The sequence below is a fragment of the Centrocercus urophasianus genome, unplaced genomic scaffold, assembly GCF_019232065.1.
Source record: "Centrocercus urophasianus isolate 14NV4802_14NV808 unplaced genomic scaffold, USGS_Curo_1.0 seq_44, whole genome shotgun sequence".
Taxonomy (NCBI): domain Eukaryota; kingdom Metazoa; phylum Chordata; class Aves; order Galliformes; family Phasianidae; genus Centrocercus; species Centrocercus urophasianus.
In genome coordinates, this window is record NW_024885022.1 from 305,736 (window position 1) to 325,391 (window position 19,656).

Consider the following 19,656-nt stretch of genomic DNA (forward strand, 5'->3'; position numbering starts at 1 on the left):
AGTAGTTTTTGCATAAAAAACTGTGAAGTCTGAGTGGCTTATCCCTCATGTCCATGTTAAAAGGTGTATTCAGTTTTTCCAGAGGCTACAAGAGCCTCTCGGGACCTCTCTTGTCTCTTAACTGCAGACAGAGCAAAGAAGAGGCACCGTGTTTACCTTACTCAGGGTGTACAGGCTTGAAAGAAGAGTTTTTCAGGTATTTATGAAACTCAAGCCCAAAAGGCTTTATTAAGTTTTTCATAAAATGTATAACTATTTTCTTGATATCATAGACAAATATTTTGGTTGTACATAAGGGAGTGTTTCACATCCCTTTCTTCCCTTCTTTCTTCTCAGGAAGCCTATGTGATGGCTAGTGTTGACAATCCTCATGTGTGCCGCTTGCTGGGAATCTGCCTCACTTCTACTGTGCAGCTCATCACCCAGCTCATGCCTTATGGCTGCCTCCTTGACTACATCCGAGAGCACAAGGACAACATTGGCTCTCAGTACCTCCTCAACTGGTGTGTGCAGATTGCAAAGGTAAGTTGACCGGCTTGGCTTTGGGGCGAGCTAAGACCCAGGCTGTGACAGAGATATCAGGAAATACATCATGTGTTTGTTTACTTACCTGTCTGCGCAGGTCTCCGTGTTTCACTATGCCCCATAGTTCCTGGAAACTTGATACACATCACCAAGCCGTCGCTTTGTTTTAAACAATTTGTTATTTTCAAGCCACTGAGCAAACAAATTGCTCCTAGGCAGCATAATATTGTCACCAATGAAAACTAATCACCCAGTGATGAAACAGTCATATAATTAAGTTGTGACGGAGAAAAGAATCCGTCATTCTCATAACAAAATGTTGCTTCAAGTTACCGTATTTATTTGGGCTGTGCCACAAGGCAAATAGTAATGTTAAATATACTTTCTAGCATGCCCTGGAGAATGACCCTGGCTTTTCAGGCTGAAATCTGTGTGGTCTGGGGATCAAAACTGCTGATTAATAAATACCATCTGGCTGTGACCAAAGACATTCCAGGCACCACAGGGATTTTTGCAATTCAGATACAATGAGTTGGTGCATGATCAAATTGCCACAGTGCTAAATAAACATCATTATCACACCTGGCACTGGTTATCTGCCTGTGCATGGAACTAAGGAGAAGAGAAGCAAAGGAGATTGAAGTACAGCCCTTAGCAGCAGTATGCTGCGTGAAAGATGGTTCGGTATGTAAGAGTGGGACAAAACCAAGCTGCAGTTTGTGTAAGGCTTGTTTTGTGAGAAAGCATTATTTGCAAAGTCTAGATCCTTAATGCTGCTCATTTCAGTAATACCAAGTTAACCACACACTTACCGCATTATTGGTCCCTTGAGACCTTGTATACATCTCAGGCTCTCCTGGCCATGGTTTGCTTTCAGAAATGTATCCACCAGAAGTATACAGTGCATACTTTTCATCTAGTTAAGTGTACTTTTTACAGCACACTCCACAGCAAATTAGTTTGTGTGTCCACCGGTAACATGAGCTGCCATTATTCTGACTCTTGCTCTCTCATTTGAAACCAGTTATTGCTCTCTCCTGGTCTTTCTTCCTGTGGATGATGAACCGGAGGCCACATTTCCCTCCTTTTCTTCCTCCTCCTCATTCATTTTTGAGGTGTCAAAATCAGTCCCCAGACTGATCCTCAGAACACCCCATTTGTTGTGCGCTTGCCTGAAACGTTACCATCCACAATAGTTGCTTCTTTTTTTCTTTTCTTCACATCAGTTCAGCATTCACCTATAGCAACCTTTACCCTTCCCAGTGTTGCTTGACCTTCAGCATCCTCCTTTGTGTTGCTCCATACTGAAGTTCTCCTCAAAGTGCTTGTAAATAGCGCATATGGCTTTTTCCCCCCGATGTGTCTGGTGTTTCTGCTGCACTGATAAAGTCATGCCCCGTATTTTGAATTTCTCTGACTCTGAAAATGGGGAGAAAAATTATAACAATATACTTGTGTCTGGAAACTAACCAGAAGGTAACAAATTCACTGCGAAGTTTATTTTTGTTTCTGTTCTCACAGCTTTGAAATAATTTCTCTTTGTATCTTTCACAAACATTATATTTTACTAAGCCATGTCCTTCAGACAAAATGAGTCTATCCACACCATGTGGAAGTCTCTTTGAACATATTAGTCTCACACTTAATGATGAAAAAATGGCTTAAATCAGAGACTTGAACACTAATAAAGATCTGTTGTACTTTCTGCATGAGCAGTTCAACATCTTTGGTGTATGCTTATGCATGTGTACAAGTCCTTTGGGTCCCAGAGTCTTAAATAGCTTAGTGTGAAACTGATATTCTGCTTTTCAGTAGCTTTGAGTCCTAATAAGACTCTGCAGCAATACATGCTTAGCAGGAAATGTTTGCTCCACCGGGGTGAGATTTTGTGATTTTTTTAAGATAGTCAGTTTTCTATTGGTAGCTCATTTTTTTTTCAAGAACTCTGCTCATTAAAGACATATTTGTATAATTAAACGCATGCTCACAGAGGCTTTGTGCCAGTCTGTTTGGGTGGTTTGTTTTGGCAACACAAGCAGCTCTAAGCACAGGGGTGAAGTTCTGCTGAGAAAATGCAGTGGAAGATTCACTGGTGGTCCAGGTTAACAGTGGGCTTTAGGATGGGAGTGGAGTATGGAAGGGAATTACTCCCTCCAGTGCCCTGTCATCAAATTTTGCTCGTTTTGGTGTTAATTCTGTAGGCCAAAAGCACTTTTTAAATGAATTCTGTCTTTGTAAAAATACAAGCATGTAATCTACTGCCAGCAGAAACCTATGGACTGGGAATAATTGTGGTTTTTAGAAGGGATCTCACAGGAAACTTAGAAATCATGGTTTTATTTAATTCCGTGCACCACAAGATTGGAGTTGAGGGAACAAAGAATTAACTCTATGGTCAGAGAGGCAGATGTTAGGATCATGCCTTAAAAATCAAACCAGCACAATTAGCAGTTTTATCTGTCTGAGAGATCTGTAGTCACTCCAGAGAAAAGTCTGTTCTTCCTTGAGAGAAGTTGTACCAAAAAAGCACGTATGCTATGGCAATGAAACCAGAAGAACTTGCCTTTACAAAGAGGACTTGAAAATAGGTGCAACTCTGAGCTCAGCCATTACATGAGGGTTTTTTAACTTTTTTCCTTTTATTGTGTTTGCAGAGATGCCTAATTGCTATCTGTGCAAAGGCAGAGTTCATTGTAACAAGGCACAGAAATGGCAGCTTTGAATAATGAATTTATTTTTGCTTGGACTCTTCTCCCAGGCAGTTTGTGTCTAGATTCTCCCAGTGAGGTTTGCCTGTGTGAATAAGGATGGTGATTGTCACCAGATATTGTGCTACCTTGAGGTCATAGGAGTTGCACAACCACACCTGAAAGATGGGTTTGCCCGCTCATTTGACAGTACTGTGCTGATTTTATATGTCTTGAACAAAGTCCTAGAGGAACCACATCCCCTGCTATACCTCCTGACATCCCTTATATCTCCATGGTTCCATTTGAATACAGACCCACAGAAAGGTTACTACAAGACAGTAACGTAACTACCTCCTCCTCTGTGTAGTACATGCCCTCATCCTGCAATCAGCATCACAAAATTCAAAACAGCAAATCTTTCTGAAAGGGGAATGTGTTACCACATGTATATGGTGGTGTGTATACAGTTACCATAGAGCAGCTGAAGTTTGGTGACTTATTTGCGCATCAAAGCCCGAAGTATATGAGCAAGAGGCTTACCACCAGTCTGTTGTTTTGCAGGGAATGAACTACCTGGAGGAACGTCGCCTGGTGCACCGTGACCTTGCTGCCAGGAATGTCCTTGTTAAGACTCCACAACATGTGAAAATCACAGACTTTGGGCTGGCAAAGCTGCTTGGGGCTGATGAGAAGGAGTATCACGCAGAGGGAGGCAAGGTACAAGGCACTAGAGGATGAACCATGGCGTGTTTATCGGTGTGTTCGTGTGTTCATGCATGAGTCTTCATGTTAAAAATAGGAAAAAAGAAGTGGGCTTTTCAGAAGACTCAGCTGCAATCTCAGCTTGCTGCCTTTGAAGCCTGTGGAAGTCTGCTGAGCACAGCCAGAGCAGCGTCAGGCCAGTGTGACTGCAGTAGGAGCAGAGGTTGCAGAGCAGCAAGGGCTTTTGAAATTCCCACCCTGAATGTCTGGAAAAAAACAAGGTTATTTAAAAAACAATAAAAATGAAAGCATGTCTGAATTCATCACAGAGCCAACACCAATAAAACAGTGCAGTCTGTGAAGAGAAAGGGAATGCTGTATGTTTATAGCAGAAGAAAGACCTGTCAGGCTTGGTTCAACATGCCTTTATGTTGTACTACATGCTGATGAAGGGAATGTGTCCTGCTGAGAAATTAACAAGAATCTGCTTGCAAATATTGCAGCAACCATAAATGGAAATCAGATGAGCATAAATCAGTCTGTGTCATACTGTCTGAGATTGGATTTCTATTCTGTTACAACAGGAGAAAGTTAAAAAATTAGTAATTTAACTATTAAAAATATGGTAAAACTAACTTGTAAGAGATATTTATAATAGCCTCAAAAATTTCACAAGTTTCCAGGTTTAGCATAGTAAATTAAAACAGTAACAAGGGACTCAGAACTTGCCTGCTTTCCACTCAAATAATTGTGTTGTTTCACTGTGTTTTTTGACCCCCTTCTACAACCAAATCATTGACTTAAACACCACCTGGTGGTAAAGGTTGCTGATAAAATTTGGTTCAGCATCTTACGGCTAATTTGTGGATCTTCCTAGGTTCCTATTAAATGGATGGCATTGGAGTCAATTTTACACCGAATTTATACTCATCAAAGTGATGTCTGGAGTTATGGTGAGTCTGAAAATATAGTTATAGTTTTTGTAGATGTGTTGGAACAATTGCAATGTCATTGAAAAGAGTTCTTTATTCTTCCTATTATCTGAAGATTGAGAGATTAAACCTAAATAATGGGCCAAAATCACCTATTCACTAAGTAAAATTCCCACAGAACTGAGCAGTGGTGAGATGTAAGAAGTTTTGCAGAGTATGCTTCCACATGGTGAGCCCTTCCCTGACAGGAGCTACACGTGGGAGACTGCACTCCTCCAAACGGTGAACTGCTGAAGACCAAAAATCAAACAGTGTAATGAGAGGGAGGACATAAAACCATTGGCCACACTGCCAGTCAGCATCAGTCAGTGTAACTCCACTTTCTCCTCTGGCACTATCTGAGGTGATGATATAACCTTATTTTGTCACGGTGGCCTAAAATGATTCAGAGTAGTTGCAAAAAGGCAAGGAGTATGATGTGCTCTCTGGGTACTGAGAGGACAACAAGGAAAGAAAAGCAACTGAAATAATTCATTTTATACTTTGTACAAGAGATAAAAGAGCTGAAAGGAAAATTTTCAGAGCAACTTGTTGCAAAATTTCCACTCCATGGTGTCATACTCCTGGAAGAAGTACAAATGTCAGACGCTGTATCCATTTAGAAAAAGTACAGTCTCTGGTTCCCTTAATCCATTTATGTATCTTGGCATCCGAAGTTTTATTTTGTATCCTAAGCTACTGGACAATCACAATAGCTACATCACAGAGTATGTCATCAGCAAACAACACTGAGGCAGATGGTTTACACATCTTTCAACAACTGCTCTTGCTGGTCTCCAAAGAGACTGTTTTAAACAAAAAGACAACTTCCATTTTTCAGTACCCTTTCTAAGCTGAGTCAGGAGTCTGTAACCTATATTTCCTTTCTTTCCTGCGGGGCTGGAAAGTCTGTGAGATGTTCAACACTGAGACACTAGTTGCAATTAAAAAGAAATAAAGGAAGGCAGGATGATTTCAAACTGTTTTATTAATGTGTATGTCTTTAATATCATGGCAAAAAGTGCTTTGCCTGGATGAGGATCTGTCAGTGTTTTTCTCTCAATTGACAAACACATCCAGGCAAGCCTCTCGGCTTCCTCCAAATTTCAGTCACTTTCTTCTCCTTTCCCTGCAGGTGTGACAGTTTGGGAGTTGATGACATTTGGGTCCAAGCCTTACGATGGGATCCCTGCAAGTGAAATCTCCTCTGTCTTGGAGAAGGGCGAGCGTCTGCCTCAGCCACCCATTTGTACCATTGATGTGTACATGATCATGGTCAAATGTGAGTTCAGTGGATTTGTGGGTGCTTTCCTAAGCCCAATAAGTGGCACAGTTGTCTTCATTATGTAGGCATTTCTGTATGTTGTATTCTTGGTGATGGCATGGAAATTAGGTTACATGAAAAGAGCAGTGACAGGGTGCATTCCTGCACCTCATGCCTTAGGTAGGAGTACAGGGCACGATTTCGTTAATTGCTAATTCAGCCAACTAATGGTTTTTCACCATTCACACTGCTGGCTGATGTTGTCAATTATTTTAAGATGCCAGGCAGTATAAATCAGTATAACATTGTCCATGTGACCTGATACTCTGGTTTTAAACACCTAGAAAATAAAACTAACAATGACTTCTCCAGGCTCAGCCTTAGTTCAGTAATATGCTGTCAGGTAGGGCACACTGAAGGGCTTCTAAATCTCAAACCCCTTTTTCATCTATCAGTTGCTAAAATGTCAGATTGTAACCTTGCTTCCTAAGCCAAGATTAGGCTGCATCCCTGCCAGTAGAGTTTGTGAGGATGCTGAGAGGCAGCCCACCAGGTGGCATTTAAGATCTTTTCACTGGAACAGACTGTAGCTTTTGCTGAAATAAAAGCTGTGCTACAACATCGACCCTGTAGTATAGCACTTTGGATAGGCCTGGAGAGCCTGTGCATTGCTGTGCTGGGAAAGGCACTTTGCAAGGAGAGTCTGATCCTGTGCTCACTGTGGTGAGAAGGAACCACATCCAGACATGTCCATCTGCATCCATCAGCAGTGCTCAGACCCATAAGCATTCTCCTGGAAGTCCCTCCTCAGCAATGCTGAGCCCTGGTGACACCTGAGCCCTACCAGATTTTGGCAATCCTGTCCCAGATCTTCAAAAGCTCTGCACAACAGTGTGTCTCCAAATGCTGAGATTTTGAGTCCTGGCAGCTCCATTTCACTGCCCTTCTTTAAAGCCAGGCTAGAGCTAGAAAGCAGGCGTTTTTCCAGGCACTCAGTCGGGTACCTCTTGCTTATAAAACACTACCAATGGAGTGTCACTACTCTCTTTTATACCAGTGCACTAAATTTAAAAGCAAGAGCATGCGAATGTGGGGTTTGAGCCTTCCTTGTCCCACAGGACTCAGTGGCACATTTTTCACTGCTCTGATCAGACCTTGTGTACAGGTTGCAGTGCAGACACTGCTGAAGCCATGCCCTCTTGTCTAAAAGAATTTGGGATTCCCATTCATCTCCTTTTATAAACAGAGAATATAAACTGAAAAGTTGGAAGTTATTACACACAATTTCTTAAGCTATATTTAAACACATGCAATTAAAAGATAAATTCAGAAGCAGTAGATGCTGCTTCTGCAAGAGCAGCATACTTCCAAAAGGTCCACTTTCTCCTAAAGTGAGAAGAATTTCCTTAATTGGTAAGAACTGCATTGGAAGAATTTAGCACACATAGTATCTTCAATGTGACAAAAAAGCCACTGGCACTGATGAGATTTTGTCCAGTGCAGATTTCAGATGGCGTATTGTCACTTTGCTCCTCCATTGCCTTGGATAAGCTGCTTTTATGAGTTCTCTCAGACATACTAAGATTAAGCTTTCTTCTAATTTCAAACACAAGTGTCTATATATCACCACATCTGTTAGTTGATATCGGAAAGTGTGGATTTTTTAAGTCATCTCACATGTAAAGCCACCAGTATCAAGATTAGAAATCTCTTCCATCATTGATCCACCCTAAACTGTAGTTAAAGTTCACATACTAATTAAATACAACTTAGGTATGGTTAATCTTTCAAAACATTTTGTAGATGTAAATTTTAGAAAATATCTGGTACGGGGTAGAAAATTGCAGGTCTTCTGCAAGGATTTCATGAAGCAGTGCAGTAAGGAATAGGCAAATTATCATATATCTGCAGGATTCTGCTGAAAATACTCTGCTTCTCTTCCTTCAAAATCCAGACTGGCCCCAATTAGCTGTCCTCAGGTCTTGTTCCTTACTATCACGTTGTAGGACCTTCTGTCCAAGCAGAGACAAGCCAGGAAGAGAGTGGACAGGCTTAGGCTGCAGCTTATCTGGCCTTGGGATTTTACTGCCTCCTTCATGCTTCCCAAACTGCCAGGATGTACTTCTTAAAGGCTGACCTTCGCACCAGCTAGCGTCTGGTTAATTAATTTTTTATGGTGATCTCTTACAGGCAGCTGCTTTCTTCTTACCATGTATAGCACTGCTCTTTTAGCTGTTACACTTTATTTCAGACTCTGTGTCTGATTGCCGAAACAATTTCAATTGTGCACTGCTCTCCCTGCTGTCCCTTCAGGCTGGATGATCGACGCAGACAGCCGGCCCAAGTTTCGTGAGCTGATTGCAGAGTTCTCCAAAATGGCTCGTGACCCTCCCCGCTATCTTGTTATACAGGTACTGAACAACATGTCTAATGGGCGTTTAATATCGGGTCCAGAATGATTAATGATGAATAGGAAAATAAATTCCTGGTTTGGACAATTTTTCCACACAAAAGATGCCAGGCCACACAGGCCAATGTTCCCATGCTTTGCTTCCTTCCGAGGCGGAATGATTTATCCTGCCCATACCACTTCTGGGTGCTACAGCAAAATTTTTTTTATGTTGACATTTACTTCAAGCTAAAAGATCCAACACAAATGGCATAGGTATGAGGATGTGAAAGCTGACTGAAATGGCAGAGCTCTGTGTTTTAGAGAATCTGTTGGTCTGTTTATCTCCTTGCCAGTGAAGGATTATTTCCTGTGATGTTTGCTGAAACATGATGTGGAAAGAGAAGCCATTTAGGAAAACAAGAGCAGTTTTAGAATAGATTTTGAACATCCTCTCTGGCACTGATGGTAAGAGGAAACAGCACAGCTGTTTTTGGCAGAATGTGAACTTACATTCAGTAAGTAACAGCATGAGTTGAGAAGGTATACTGCAAATAATTTCTAGCGCATGCTGATAATTTAAGGACAGTTCTTGCCTTCCAGGTCTTAACACATTCAGCTAGAACCACAGACAGAATTTCAAGACCAATATTTTCTTAACACTGGTCCCGTCTATGCCCAATAACTTACTGAAGTTCTGAAAGGCTAACGGAGTTGGAATAGTTTGAATATTACAAAATATTCAAAAGATGTTACAAAAATGCAGATATTTTACAGCAGCATGGACGTCGCAAGTCCAAATTCTATGGATAGTGAGGGCTTGAAGGAATTCAACTTGATGGAATCCTCTCTCACTCTGATTTGTCTCACAGGGAGATGAAAGGATGCATTTGCCCAGCCCTACAGATTCCAAGTTTTATCGCACCCTGATGGAGGAGGAGGACATGGAAGACATTGTGGATGCAGATGAGTATCTCGTCCCACACCAGGGCTTTTTCAACAGCCCATCTACATCTCGGACTCCTCTCCTGAGTTCATTGGTATGAAGCTTTTCCTCTCTGAAAACAAAAAAAAGAAGTAATGAGAGAGTGAACTGTTTCTCATGCTACCTGTATTTTCTCTCTCCTCCTTTTCAAAAGAGCGCTACTAGCAACAATTCTGCTACAACCTGCATTGACAGAAATGGGGTAAGTGGAATGACTCATAAAAAAGGAGTAGCAGCACTGTGTGACCACTTTCCTATTGAACCCCCCCCTCCCTACTTTTATACCTCACTTATGCAAGTCAACTTCTACAAAACAGTCCCTGTAATACTGAATTTCTGCATTTCCAACCTAGCAGGGGCACCCTGTGAGGGAAGACAGCTTTGTCCAGAGGTACAGCTCAGACCCAACAGGTAATTTCTTGGAGGAGAGCATAGATGATGGCTTCCTGCCTGCTCCAGGTAAGTACTTCTCCTATGTTTCCATCCTAGGCTATTCACTCACAAACCTTTTGATCAGTTAAGACTCTTGCATGAATTCAGCTGTCTTCCTTACTCTTTGAGAGAAAGGAAGCAGTCCAAATGTTTCCTACCTTTTGCTTTTACTCAGTAAACAAGAGTGGAAACGCATGCACATATCCTGTTCTTAAACTTTTTCTGGTTGCTTTTGGCCACCTCTCATTTCCACTCCTTCATGAGCCAAGTTCCCCATGTTTACCACGTGTGCCATCTGGTCAGGAAGTTTAGGTGTGTCAGTCTATGTTTAAAGCTTTCTACTACTTCAGAAAATATCATGTCAACATGGATTTCACCCCTTATACCATTTCTGCCATATAAACAGTTTTCTGGTCATGTCACTGCTTTCAGATATTGATACACAGAAGGAAGCTCACAGGTTCCCATTATCTTACAGCACTGGCCATCACAGAGTAAGACAGAAGGCAGAGAGGGTCATGGTTAAGTAGTATCCTCAAAAAAAATTAACCTTCTCTCCCTTCCCACATCTCTTTTGAAAAGACTGACAAGAGACTGCATATGAGTGAGATGTGGAATCTCTGTTACTGTCTGTTCTGTATTTCCCAGGTAGTTGCTTCATCTCTAAACATTTTTTGAGGGATATGGCTTCTGACCGCCAAACTCCCTACTGAAATTTCAGAACAGTGTCAGGGACATAGCTGCTGAAATCAGCACTAGCTATCTTGCAGCCAAGTTTCAAAGCTACTGCTTTGAAACTTGAATTTTGATGGTGAGCTTCAAGGCAGTATGCTTCATGTACCGCTTGGCAGTCATTGCATTTAGCTCTCTTCCACTCTGGATGCAGAGCTGGGAAGTCTGGTGAGATGTTGCATTGAAAAAAGTGTTGCAGATGGATTAAAACGGCAGCTAAAGTGGTACAAATGGTTGCATTAGTCATACCTCAGCACTTCCATTATCTCGTTTGTTTGTTTTTAATTCCAGAGTACGTAAACCAGTTGATGCCCAATAAACCATCTACCGCCATGGTCCAAAATCCAATCTACAACAACATCTCTCTCACAACAAACTCAAAGCTCCCCATGGACTCAAGCTACCAGAATTCCCACAGCACAGCTGTGGACAACCCTGAATATCTCAACACTAACCAGTCCCCACAGGCCAAAACAGTTTTCGAGAGCTCTCCTTACTGGATCCAATCAGGCAATCATCAAATAAATCTGGACAATCCTGACTACCAGCAGGACTTTCTACCAAATGAAACGAAACCTAACGGTCTCTTGAAAGTTCCTGCAGCAGAAAATCCAGAGTACTTGAGGGTAGCAGCACCAAAAAGTGAATACATTGAAGCTTCAGCATGACCACAGAGGATTTCTTCTTGCATTGAGGCAAGCCAGACTGGTGAATCATCTGGCTGCTGCAAGAGCAAAAACTGTTCAGCGCGAATGGCAACCACAATGCATCAATAAGCACACTTCAGCACGCAATCTGAATCTGCAAAGCCAATCTCACAGGACAGTTTGGGTCTTTTCTTGCCCATTTCCATGTATAGCTGAAGCCCATGCCCTGCACTGAGATGTGTGTTGAAATGGAGCGGGACCTTTCTTGTACAGAAAAAAGATGGATGCATTCCTTTCATTTTCAAATGGTAGCATGGTAAGAAGCCACTCTGGGATGAACTTGTGAGCTGTACACTATGTACAGTCAAATTTCTTTCTACAATGTGTATTTTTATAAATGTTTCTAACAGATTTTTTGGATCTTTTACAAGATCAGATGCTTGTACTGCTCATCTGTTAGTTGGTGATCAGATCACCAGCAGAAAGAAAAACAATGTTACTAAATAGTTTTCCAAAGGTCCTGGAACAGAAATAGTTATTCCAAAACACAGGATTTTTACACATTGGCTCCACATACTGCATCTTGGCATGAATAGGAAAAGTGCATCTGGTGGATGTATGGGAGATTCTGTCCATGGCAGGATGAAGCAGATTATTCTGGGGAAAACCAGCACAAGGAGTGAATGGCAAGACACACCACCTACTGACCACTGCTGCTAAAAACTGACAGGAGGAATGCAGCTCACAATAATTTGTAGATTTTTACAGAGCACTCACTCGTCTGTTTTCTGATGGTAAAACACAAGGCGTTTTTCTGATGTATTATGCTATTGTAGAGTTGTCAAAATGCCTCTCTTCTTCAACAAAGCTGTTAAAGATGTTGCCATAACTGAAAAAATAAGTGTCAAATAATGTTTAACAGATTCTAATTAAATGTCAAGGAAATGCAAATGTTTGCAAATTGCAACCTTCATGAGACAGACAGGAAGACTGATACTAAATTAAACTTCAGAAAGGCAGGAAACACAGGTAGCTCTAGCCAAATAGTCTCTTTTAGAGACTCGGAAATCTTTTCGCCTACATTTGGCAAAGAAAATGGTCATGCCCATACTAGTGCTTTCCTCACTTCAAGGCAGAATATGGCCAGTAGCTGTATAATGCCAGGGCAGAGGCTAGGGCTGTACCTTTCCCGGTGGGGTGACCTCTCACACCTCAAAGCAACACAGGAGAGTCAGTGAGCATGGGTTCGGAAGAGTAAGCTAGAATGGTGGAAAAAATTGCCTACCTCTTGTGAAACACAGCTTCTGCTTCTTCAAAATTCCCAGCCCAGGCTTCTGTTGTCAGTGTGGAAGAGGCAGACTAGCCAAGGTTACGACTTTAACATAATATATAAATACTGTGTATACTGATAGCATGTCAGTCACCGGAACCAAAGCAGGTACTCTTTCAAGGGCTCCATGTTACAAAACTTCTCTAGCAAAGATATTTCTTTGTGAAGTAGGAGTGAAATGCCCAAAGTGTGACCTTCCAGCAGCTTGGCAGCAGTGCAATTTTAATCAAACCATCAGTTCAGAAATTAAAGGCGTGTTCATCAATTTTAGAACATTGTTTTTACAGATTTACTGAGGAGTGAAAGAGTGGTCATGTGAAATGACCCTTTTTATAGATAATGCAGTGAAAAAGGCATCGGCAGCTCCAGTGTGTGCTGTAGTTCATCAGCTGCCTTTCATTTTGAGGTAGAAAAGTGTATTTAGTCAAAATCCAAAGGTTTTCCTGGTCTGCTATTTCATAGATTTGTGTCACTGAGACGTGAGTCCCAGCCACAGTGCTATGGGGAATGCAGTGTCTGACTTTGATTATTGCTGGTTTGTGTTTAAAACAATAACCAAAATATAGTTCCCACGTCCAACTAGTGGCAGATTTCTCCTTGCATTCCTGAGAGCACATTTGTTCTGTTGCTCTCAAAAGCAATGTGAATGCACAGGCAGTGCTTTTCTGCCCACCCACCACCCCAAGAGGAATGTATATAAAACCAAAATGTGTCCTAAAAGAAAGCACAGATAATTTTCAGTTCACTAAATCTGTTCTGTCTCCAAGCAGAACACTAGAAAATCATACAGTGTGTGTCCTCCCATAGCAAATTTTCAACACCATTACATGGAAGAATGTATTGATGTTTTAATCTGTCATCCAAAACAAGAAAGCCACTAAGAAGGAGCAATATCTATAACCAGTGTTATGTAGCATTAAAATTGTTCAATATTGGTTAGTTTGCTTGCCCTTCTAAAGCTATTTAGGAGGAATTCAGTAGAGACTTATTACTAGGAACAAGGAAATACATCTAAAAATTATTTTTATATATCTATATATATAAATATATATTTTTTTAATGAGAATACTAGGAAAGAGGATTTAGCTCTTGATAAAAACATACAGGAAGATTCCAGATTTGTGGGATTAGCTGCATTGTGAAATAATTCCACTAAATATGCACCCTTTAAGCCATGATTTGTAAATAGGCAGCGCAGCAACGATTAAAAAGCCAGCAAAATAAAATAAAAAAAAAGGCAGTGCCTCAGGGGGCAGATACAGTGGCACTGGGGTGAATGAGATTGTGCAGCTGCATGGTTGGCATGGGTGCTACACAGGGTAGTGCTTCTGGGTAACATGCATTAGCAAGGTACCCAACAATTGCCACTGAAAAAATAATTAATAAGCAGCTGAAATGCATTCTGTGTTGTTTTTTCTTTCCACTGCAGGTCACTGACCGTATAACAGCAAGTAGCCCCATAGGTGCTGGTAAAGCCAAACTGGGCCAGGCAGCACTTTCACAGGCACCTTGCTGGTGCAGCGTTGTACAAGATGCAGGCTATTGAATGGGACAGAGAAGCTGTGGGCTTACAACTTTTAGGAAACTAAGTATTAGAATTTTATTTTCTGAATACTGGAAAAGATAAAGGCACTGCATCTTGACAGCTTACATACATCAGCATCCAAAAATAACTTGAAAGCGCTGCTGTTGTCTCTCAGGATACGTGGGTATAGAACACTGATTTTAAAACACAGCTAAACAGGGTAATGGAACAGGCCACAGCCACTGGTAAAAGCTAACAGACACTTTATAATCCAGAAAATAAAACCTCAGTTTTCACTGTATTTCTCATGGAAGGCAAAATGACACCACTTACAAGTTACTGTCTCTTAATCATAAAGCAGCAATTAGTGACAAACTATTTGAAATAATAATTTAAGCACTACATGCTTGGATATGAAAATGTAAGTCACGTCAAGAGTCTTCATGTCACTTCGATGTTTTCCAGCAATCTGTGTGCGGTGTTGGTGCACTTTATTTCACTTGGGCCTTGGCTTGTTTTCTTCTGCTGCAAAGGAAATTGGCTTGGGAATTCTCCTACATAATGCATTATAAAATATGCTCCTGGGGTTTACTTGAGTGGAAGGGCAGAGTAGTGCCAGGCTGAGGACACAGACAGCCAGTCCACATCTGAGACAGCTGCCGAGTTTGCAATGAATTGTTCTTGCAGGCACGGGTGGGAATAGCTACACAAATGGCTCTCCCTGCTTCCACCTTGCAGAGAAGTCCTCTATATTTCTAGAGAGACTGTACAAAAAACAGGGCTCAGCCTCTGTGCTTCAGGAGGCTTGAGGGTGTACCTGGGGCTGTGGCAGTGTCTGTGCCCTCATACAGTGTCTGTGGTGTCCTCGGGCTGTCTGGGGGTGCTCCAGGCTGCCAACAAGAAACTTTGCATTTCCAGACAAGCAGTCATTTTTCAGAGTTCCAGCCTCTTCTACTAGTACAACTGCCTCTCCAGATGAGGAGTTAGAAAATGCCAGTTTTTATTTCTGCCCATGCTTCTCTGGGAGAAGTAGTCTGAATCAGGACAAGATATGAAAATGTACCTGTGTCCTCCCTCCTGATGAAAACCACATACTGATGAAGCATCAAACTCTGCATGTAACACTTAGCAAGAATGCTTTGTAATGTTTTATCACCACTGAATCAATTTTCTATATTGGAATCCCATTTTCTAGTGTTCTTTTTGTAAGTTTTTATCTCTTTGTTCCAACATACACGTTTTTAAAGAGACTTTTTAAAAAATAACAGAAAAATAAAGTTTATACAAAAGAAAAATATGACACTTTTAAGAAGCTTTTTTAATAAGCTGCATTAGGACCAAAGACGTAATATCTTGTTTTCTTGCTTTAAAGAAATAGGGTATTGATCACCACTTCCACACTATGTCATTACAAGGAAAAGCTGCTGATCTCCATCCTGCACTGGGACTGGCCAAAGCATCACTGTGCCAGGTGGGCTTCACAGGTCACTGAGGCCTGTCCATAGAAAACCAAACCAAACATCAGAATCAGACATCACTTCAGGGACAGATCTACAACCTCTGCTCAATTTTGATTCATTTTTCATTCAACGCGATAGCTAAACAAGGACACAGTAAAGAAAAAAAGAAACAACTGCATTATATTTTGGCTCAGATTTAGGAAAAAAAAATACAGTGATGAGACATGATTAGATAGCTGCCTTTTATGTGAGTAAGTGCATCAGCAGGCAGGGAGACTTTAAAATGAAAACACTTTTTGTTATGCATTACTTTAATTATGTGAAGAAGTTGAAATCACGACACTTCCATGATAGGTTTCACTTTCTGCCACACATTCTCCCTAGTTGGGCATTGTGTGCATTTGCAGATCACCTGTGTTGCCAAAGCCTAGTGGACTGAAAATCATGGTTCATTCACATCAGCAATAGCTACTGTACATAAAGCAAAATGAGACTGGGAGAGGAGACTGCAGAGACAGCAGGCTGTACTGCAGTTAGAGGAGAAGGAAACCTCAGTAGCATTAGAAAAAAAAAAGTTTCCTGAAGAAAAAGAACTGAGGACCTGGCTAGAGACATGTTAATTGCATCACTGAAGTCAGCAGGCAAAATACCTTCGGCAAGTTTTGGGGCTGGTGTTCCACCACCTTTGCTCTTGTCCTCCTGCATGCTTCAGCTTTGTTGTACATGGGACTGTCTGGATGCAGTCTGGTCTCTCTGTATCTTTCTCCTTAAAATGATGAATTTTCTGATTAATAAGGTGAAAAAAATTAAACACAAAACCACACCTGTGACCTATCAAATTGCTGATTTTTTTTTCTTGTGTAGCTGAACGGTACATCATTTCCAGTTGCTCTGGAATTGAGCCAAACCATACTCCTGACCTCTCGCAATCTAACTGAAAACTGTGGATTTTCAAATAACATCAACGCTATCCTTGTATTTAATGAAAGGGACATGTGAAGTAGTTGTGTACAGTGATAGGAGGGTTGGCTTACATACCTAAGTTTCTTTTTAATCCTACATTCCTAATTCTGTTCCCCTTGCAATTAATGGGATGTTAAACTTGATTTCAATGAGAGTATAAAACAAGGCTAATGTTGAGTGATTCTGATAACCAGAGATCCTATGGATCTATTGCCCATTTTAGGCTGCTTGGTATTGATGCAATCAATTGAATATAAGGAATAATGTCTTTGTTTTAATGAACTATCAAGCAATATATCCATAGATACAGGTGGTACCCTTGCATTGTAAAGTTACTCAACTATGAAAGCACTATTTGTACAATAAGAAACTCTTGACTTTTATATGGTTTAATGGTTTATACTATTGATCAAAGATTGTTTGTATATTGAGTGAGAAAAATGAGGTGTATATTATTCTTTTTATTTGTTTTTAATTTGTTGAGAACTTTTGTTGTGATATACTGTTGTACTTGGGGGGAAGCAAAATCAGTGGCTAGCTTGCAGCGTCTGTAGCCAGAGAAGAAATCACATTAGGGATTTTTTTTGGTCGGCTTAGATTTTTGTAAGAGCGGTCACCTAAGGGATTTGTCCAGTGCTTAGTGAAGCTAATAACAGAACCTCTCCTCTCTTCAATAATCTTGGGCTCTCTCTATTGATAGTGCAGCAGTTCATAATGTGAGAAAAAATCCAGCTAACAGTTGCGACCATTGGAAGTGTAATATAAAAGGGACGGTGCTGCTTATCAGGGCGTTAAGAAAAGCTGCTCTTTCAAAATACACGGCAGGTTCTCACTTCTGTTTCATGGCAGCAAAAGCAGAAGAATAGTCAAAGAATCCCTCAGATTCTCATCCTTGTGGCGTTTGGCATACAAGCTATACTTACTAATGAACATCTCTGAATTTCATAATCATGAGTTATGCAACAGCAACACAGCACAACTCCATGGAAAGGAAAGTCAAAAGTTTCAATTAGAGTCACACACATGAAAAATATTATTGTACTACTCTAGCAAAAAGGATAAATTCTGTTATCAAAGCAACTGAAATAAAGCCTCAAGGTTCCCCAAGTATAAGTATTTAATTATCCAAGTGGTGGAACACACAGCAGACAAAGATAAAAAGAACTGCGAGATCTGTGATATAATGGAGCAAAATACATTGGGTTTACAGTATAGTAGAGAGGATCTAGAATTGACAGTACACACTCAGCCTGGATAAGTCCCTGGTATCATCACTAGTGAACTAAATCATTATTTCTCTCTAGAGATTAATTTTGTACAGAGGGGAAAAGAAAAAAGAAAAAAGAAAAAACAAAAAACAAAAAGAACCACTACAGCACCTTTCTCATTTTCATCTTTCCATCCAGACCTTTCCAACACATAGGCTGCATGTTTTACCAGCTCAACTTACTTTATTCAGAACTTATGTAGTCTTAATATTACTGGTTCTCAGAAATGTCTAATGTGTATTAATGCATGATATTTTTATTTTAATAAAAGTAATTAAATAAATCTGCTGCTTGGAAGCATGTTTTTTTGTTGTTTTTTTTTTTCTTTTTCAGTGCTAAATTAAGATTCTGCATAAATTAGTATTACTATTTTTAACTTGAAAAGGAACTGAGATATATGTCCATTCACCTCCACTGTGAAGATTCAAGTCTTCTTCATTGGGCAGGAATACTCTTCTCTGTATTTCACAGACAGAAAAACAAAGGCACAGCATTATCCAAAGAAGTGGAGACACTGGTGGGTAAAAATCCCCCCGCTGAAGCACTAGAACAGAGGAAATTAAAAATCAAGAATGAGGTGAGTATAGAAATGTACGAATGTTTGGGAAGAATAAACATTTAGAAATGTCACTGATCTCAGTTCAAAAGCCTGAAGCATAAAAAGTGACAAAAGGTGCAAAAGGATAGGACAGCCAAAGAAACACAGTTGTTGTGTTTCCTTACTTATTCCCTAATTATTAGTATTCTCTAATTTCCTTATCTCCCTTAAGGTAAGATACAGAAAACTGCTATCTAAGGAGAGGAAGGCAAGTCTCTGCCACGTTCTTCCGTCATTATTCTCATCAGCACTGATCAAACATCATCTTTCACTATTCCCAAATTCAAGCAAGGAAAGAGCAAAGTGAGCCTTTAGGGATCTCATCCAAACCTGCAACAACTACACCAAATCCTGTAAGAAATTTCCAGGACAGCCAGTAAGAGCCATGGCTACAGTCAGAGTCTCTACTGCAATGCCTATGACAGACTCACATGCTGTGAAGATGGCAGAGCTCATCCAAGGCCACATCCTGCCCAGGGCTGAGTGGTTGGGCTCCCTGTTAGCCACATTGCTCACACCAGGAGCTTACCATTGCAGAGTGTTTTTCCATGCGGCACCAAAGCAGGCACTTACTAATCCATCAGCACAGCTCCTCTGAAGTCACACAGCACATGTTGGTGCCCACCTGAGGTAGACTCGTGGCAGATCCCCAGGTGTCTGGGCCAGCAGACACCAAGGGATGTGTCCTGCACAGGATGTTTGTGAGGTGGACAAATTCAAAACAGAGGACATTACTGCTCATATTTGAAAGAGGAACTGGAGTTAGAGGTCGGGTGGTGCTTTAAATTGTTGGGAACTGAAATCTCTCTAATACCTACCATACTTGAGGTGTTCCACATCAGAGCTTTTATTTCAGAAAGCCTTTTGCTTTAAAACCTCTTTTCTTTCTGAAGAGAGAAGTATCATCTAATGCATACATTAACCCCAGGGACCACTGTCCTGTGAAACTGAACCAGCTCACAAATAGCAGTGTTTGTCTTTGTATCCAGTACTGTATGGGCTGATTTACACTTTTCAGTTCTTTCTCATTTCTTCCTTTTGGGTATAGATGTATGGATTTGTATGGGAACTGTTGAGTCATGGCCGAACCACTGATTGAGAACCAGGGAAAAGGACCTGGTCAGCCCTGGGAGCACAGGTGAGGGCAACACAGCTGAGTGATGGGAAGGGGTGGA

The 19,656-nt window shown here is 40.9% G+C and overlaps 1 protein-coding gene across 3 annotated transcripts in view; it reads left to right on the forward strand.

The window, feature by feature from the left end:
• The window catches only part of EGFR (epidermal growth factor receptor), a 150,053-nt gene extending 131,887 nt beyond the window's left edge, over positions 1-18,166 (forward strand). For 2 of the 3 annotated variants that reach the window (XM_042834243.1, XM_042834245.1), the window contains 9 exons: positions 337-522; positions 3,777-3,932; positions 4,795-4,870; positions 6,024-6,170; positions 8,466-8,563; positions 9,414-9,581; positions 9,681-9,728; positions 9,880-9,985; positions 10,982-18,166. In XM_042834243.1, the coding sequence (XP_042690177.1) occupies positions 337-522; positions 3,777-3,932; positions 4,795-4,870; positions 6,024-6,170; positions 8,466-8,563; positions 9,414-9,581; positions 9,681-9,728; positions 9,880-9,985; positions 10,982-11,358 (1,362 nt within the window). In that variant the 3' untranslated portion in view covers positions 11,359-18,166. The remainder of the gene's footprint in view (positions 1-336; positions 523-3,776; positions 3,933-4,794; positions 4,871-6,023; positions 6,171-8,465; positions 8,564-9,413; positions 9,582-9,680; positions 9,729-9,879; positions 9,986-10,981) is intronic. The other variant, XM_042834244.1, reaches the window with a different exon arrangement.
• The last annotated feature ends 1,490 nt before the right edge of the window (positions 18,167-19,656 follow it).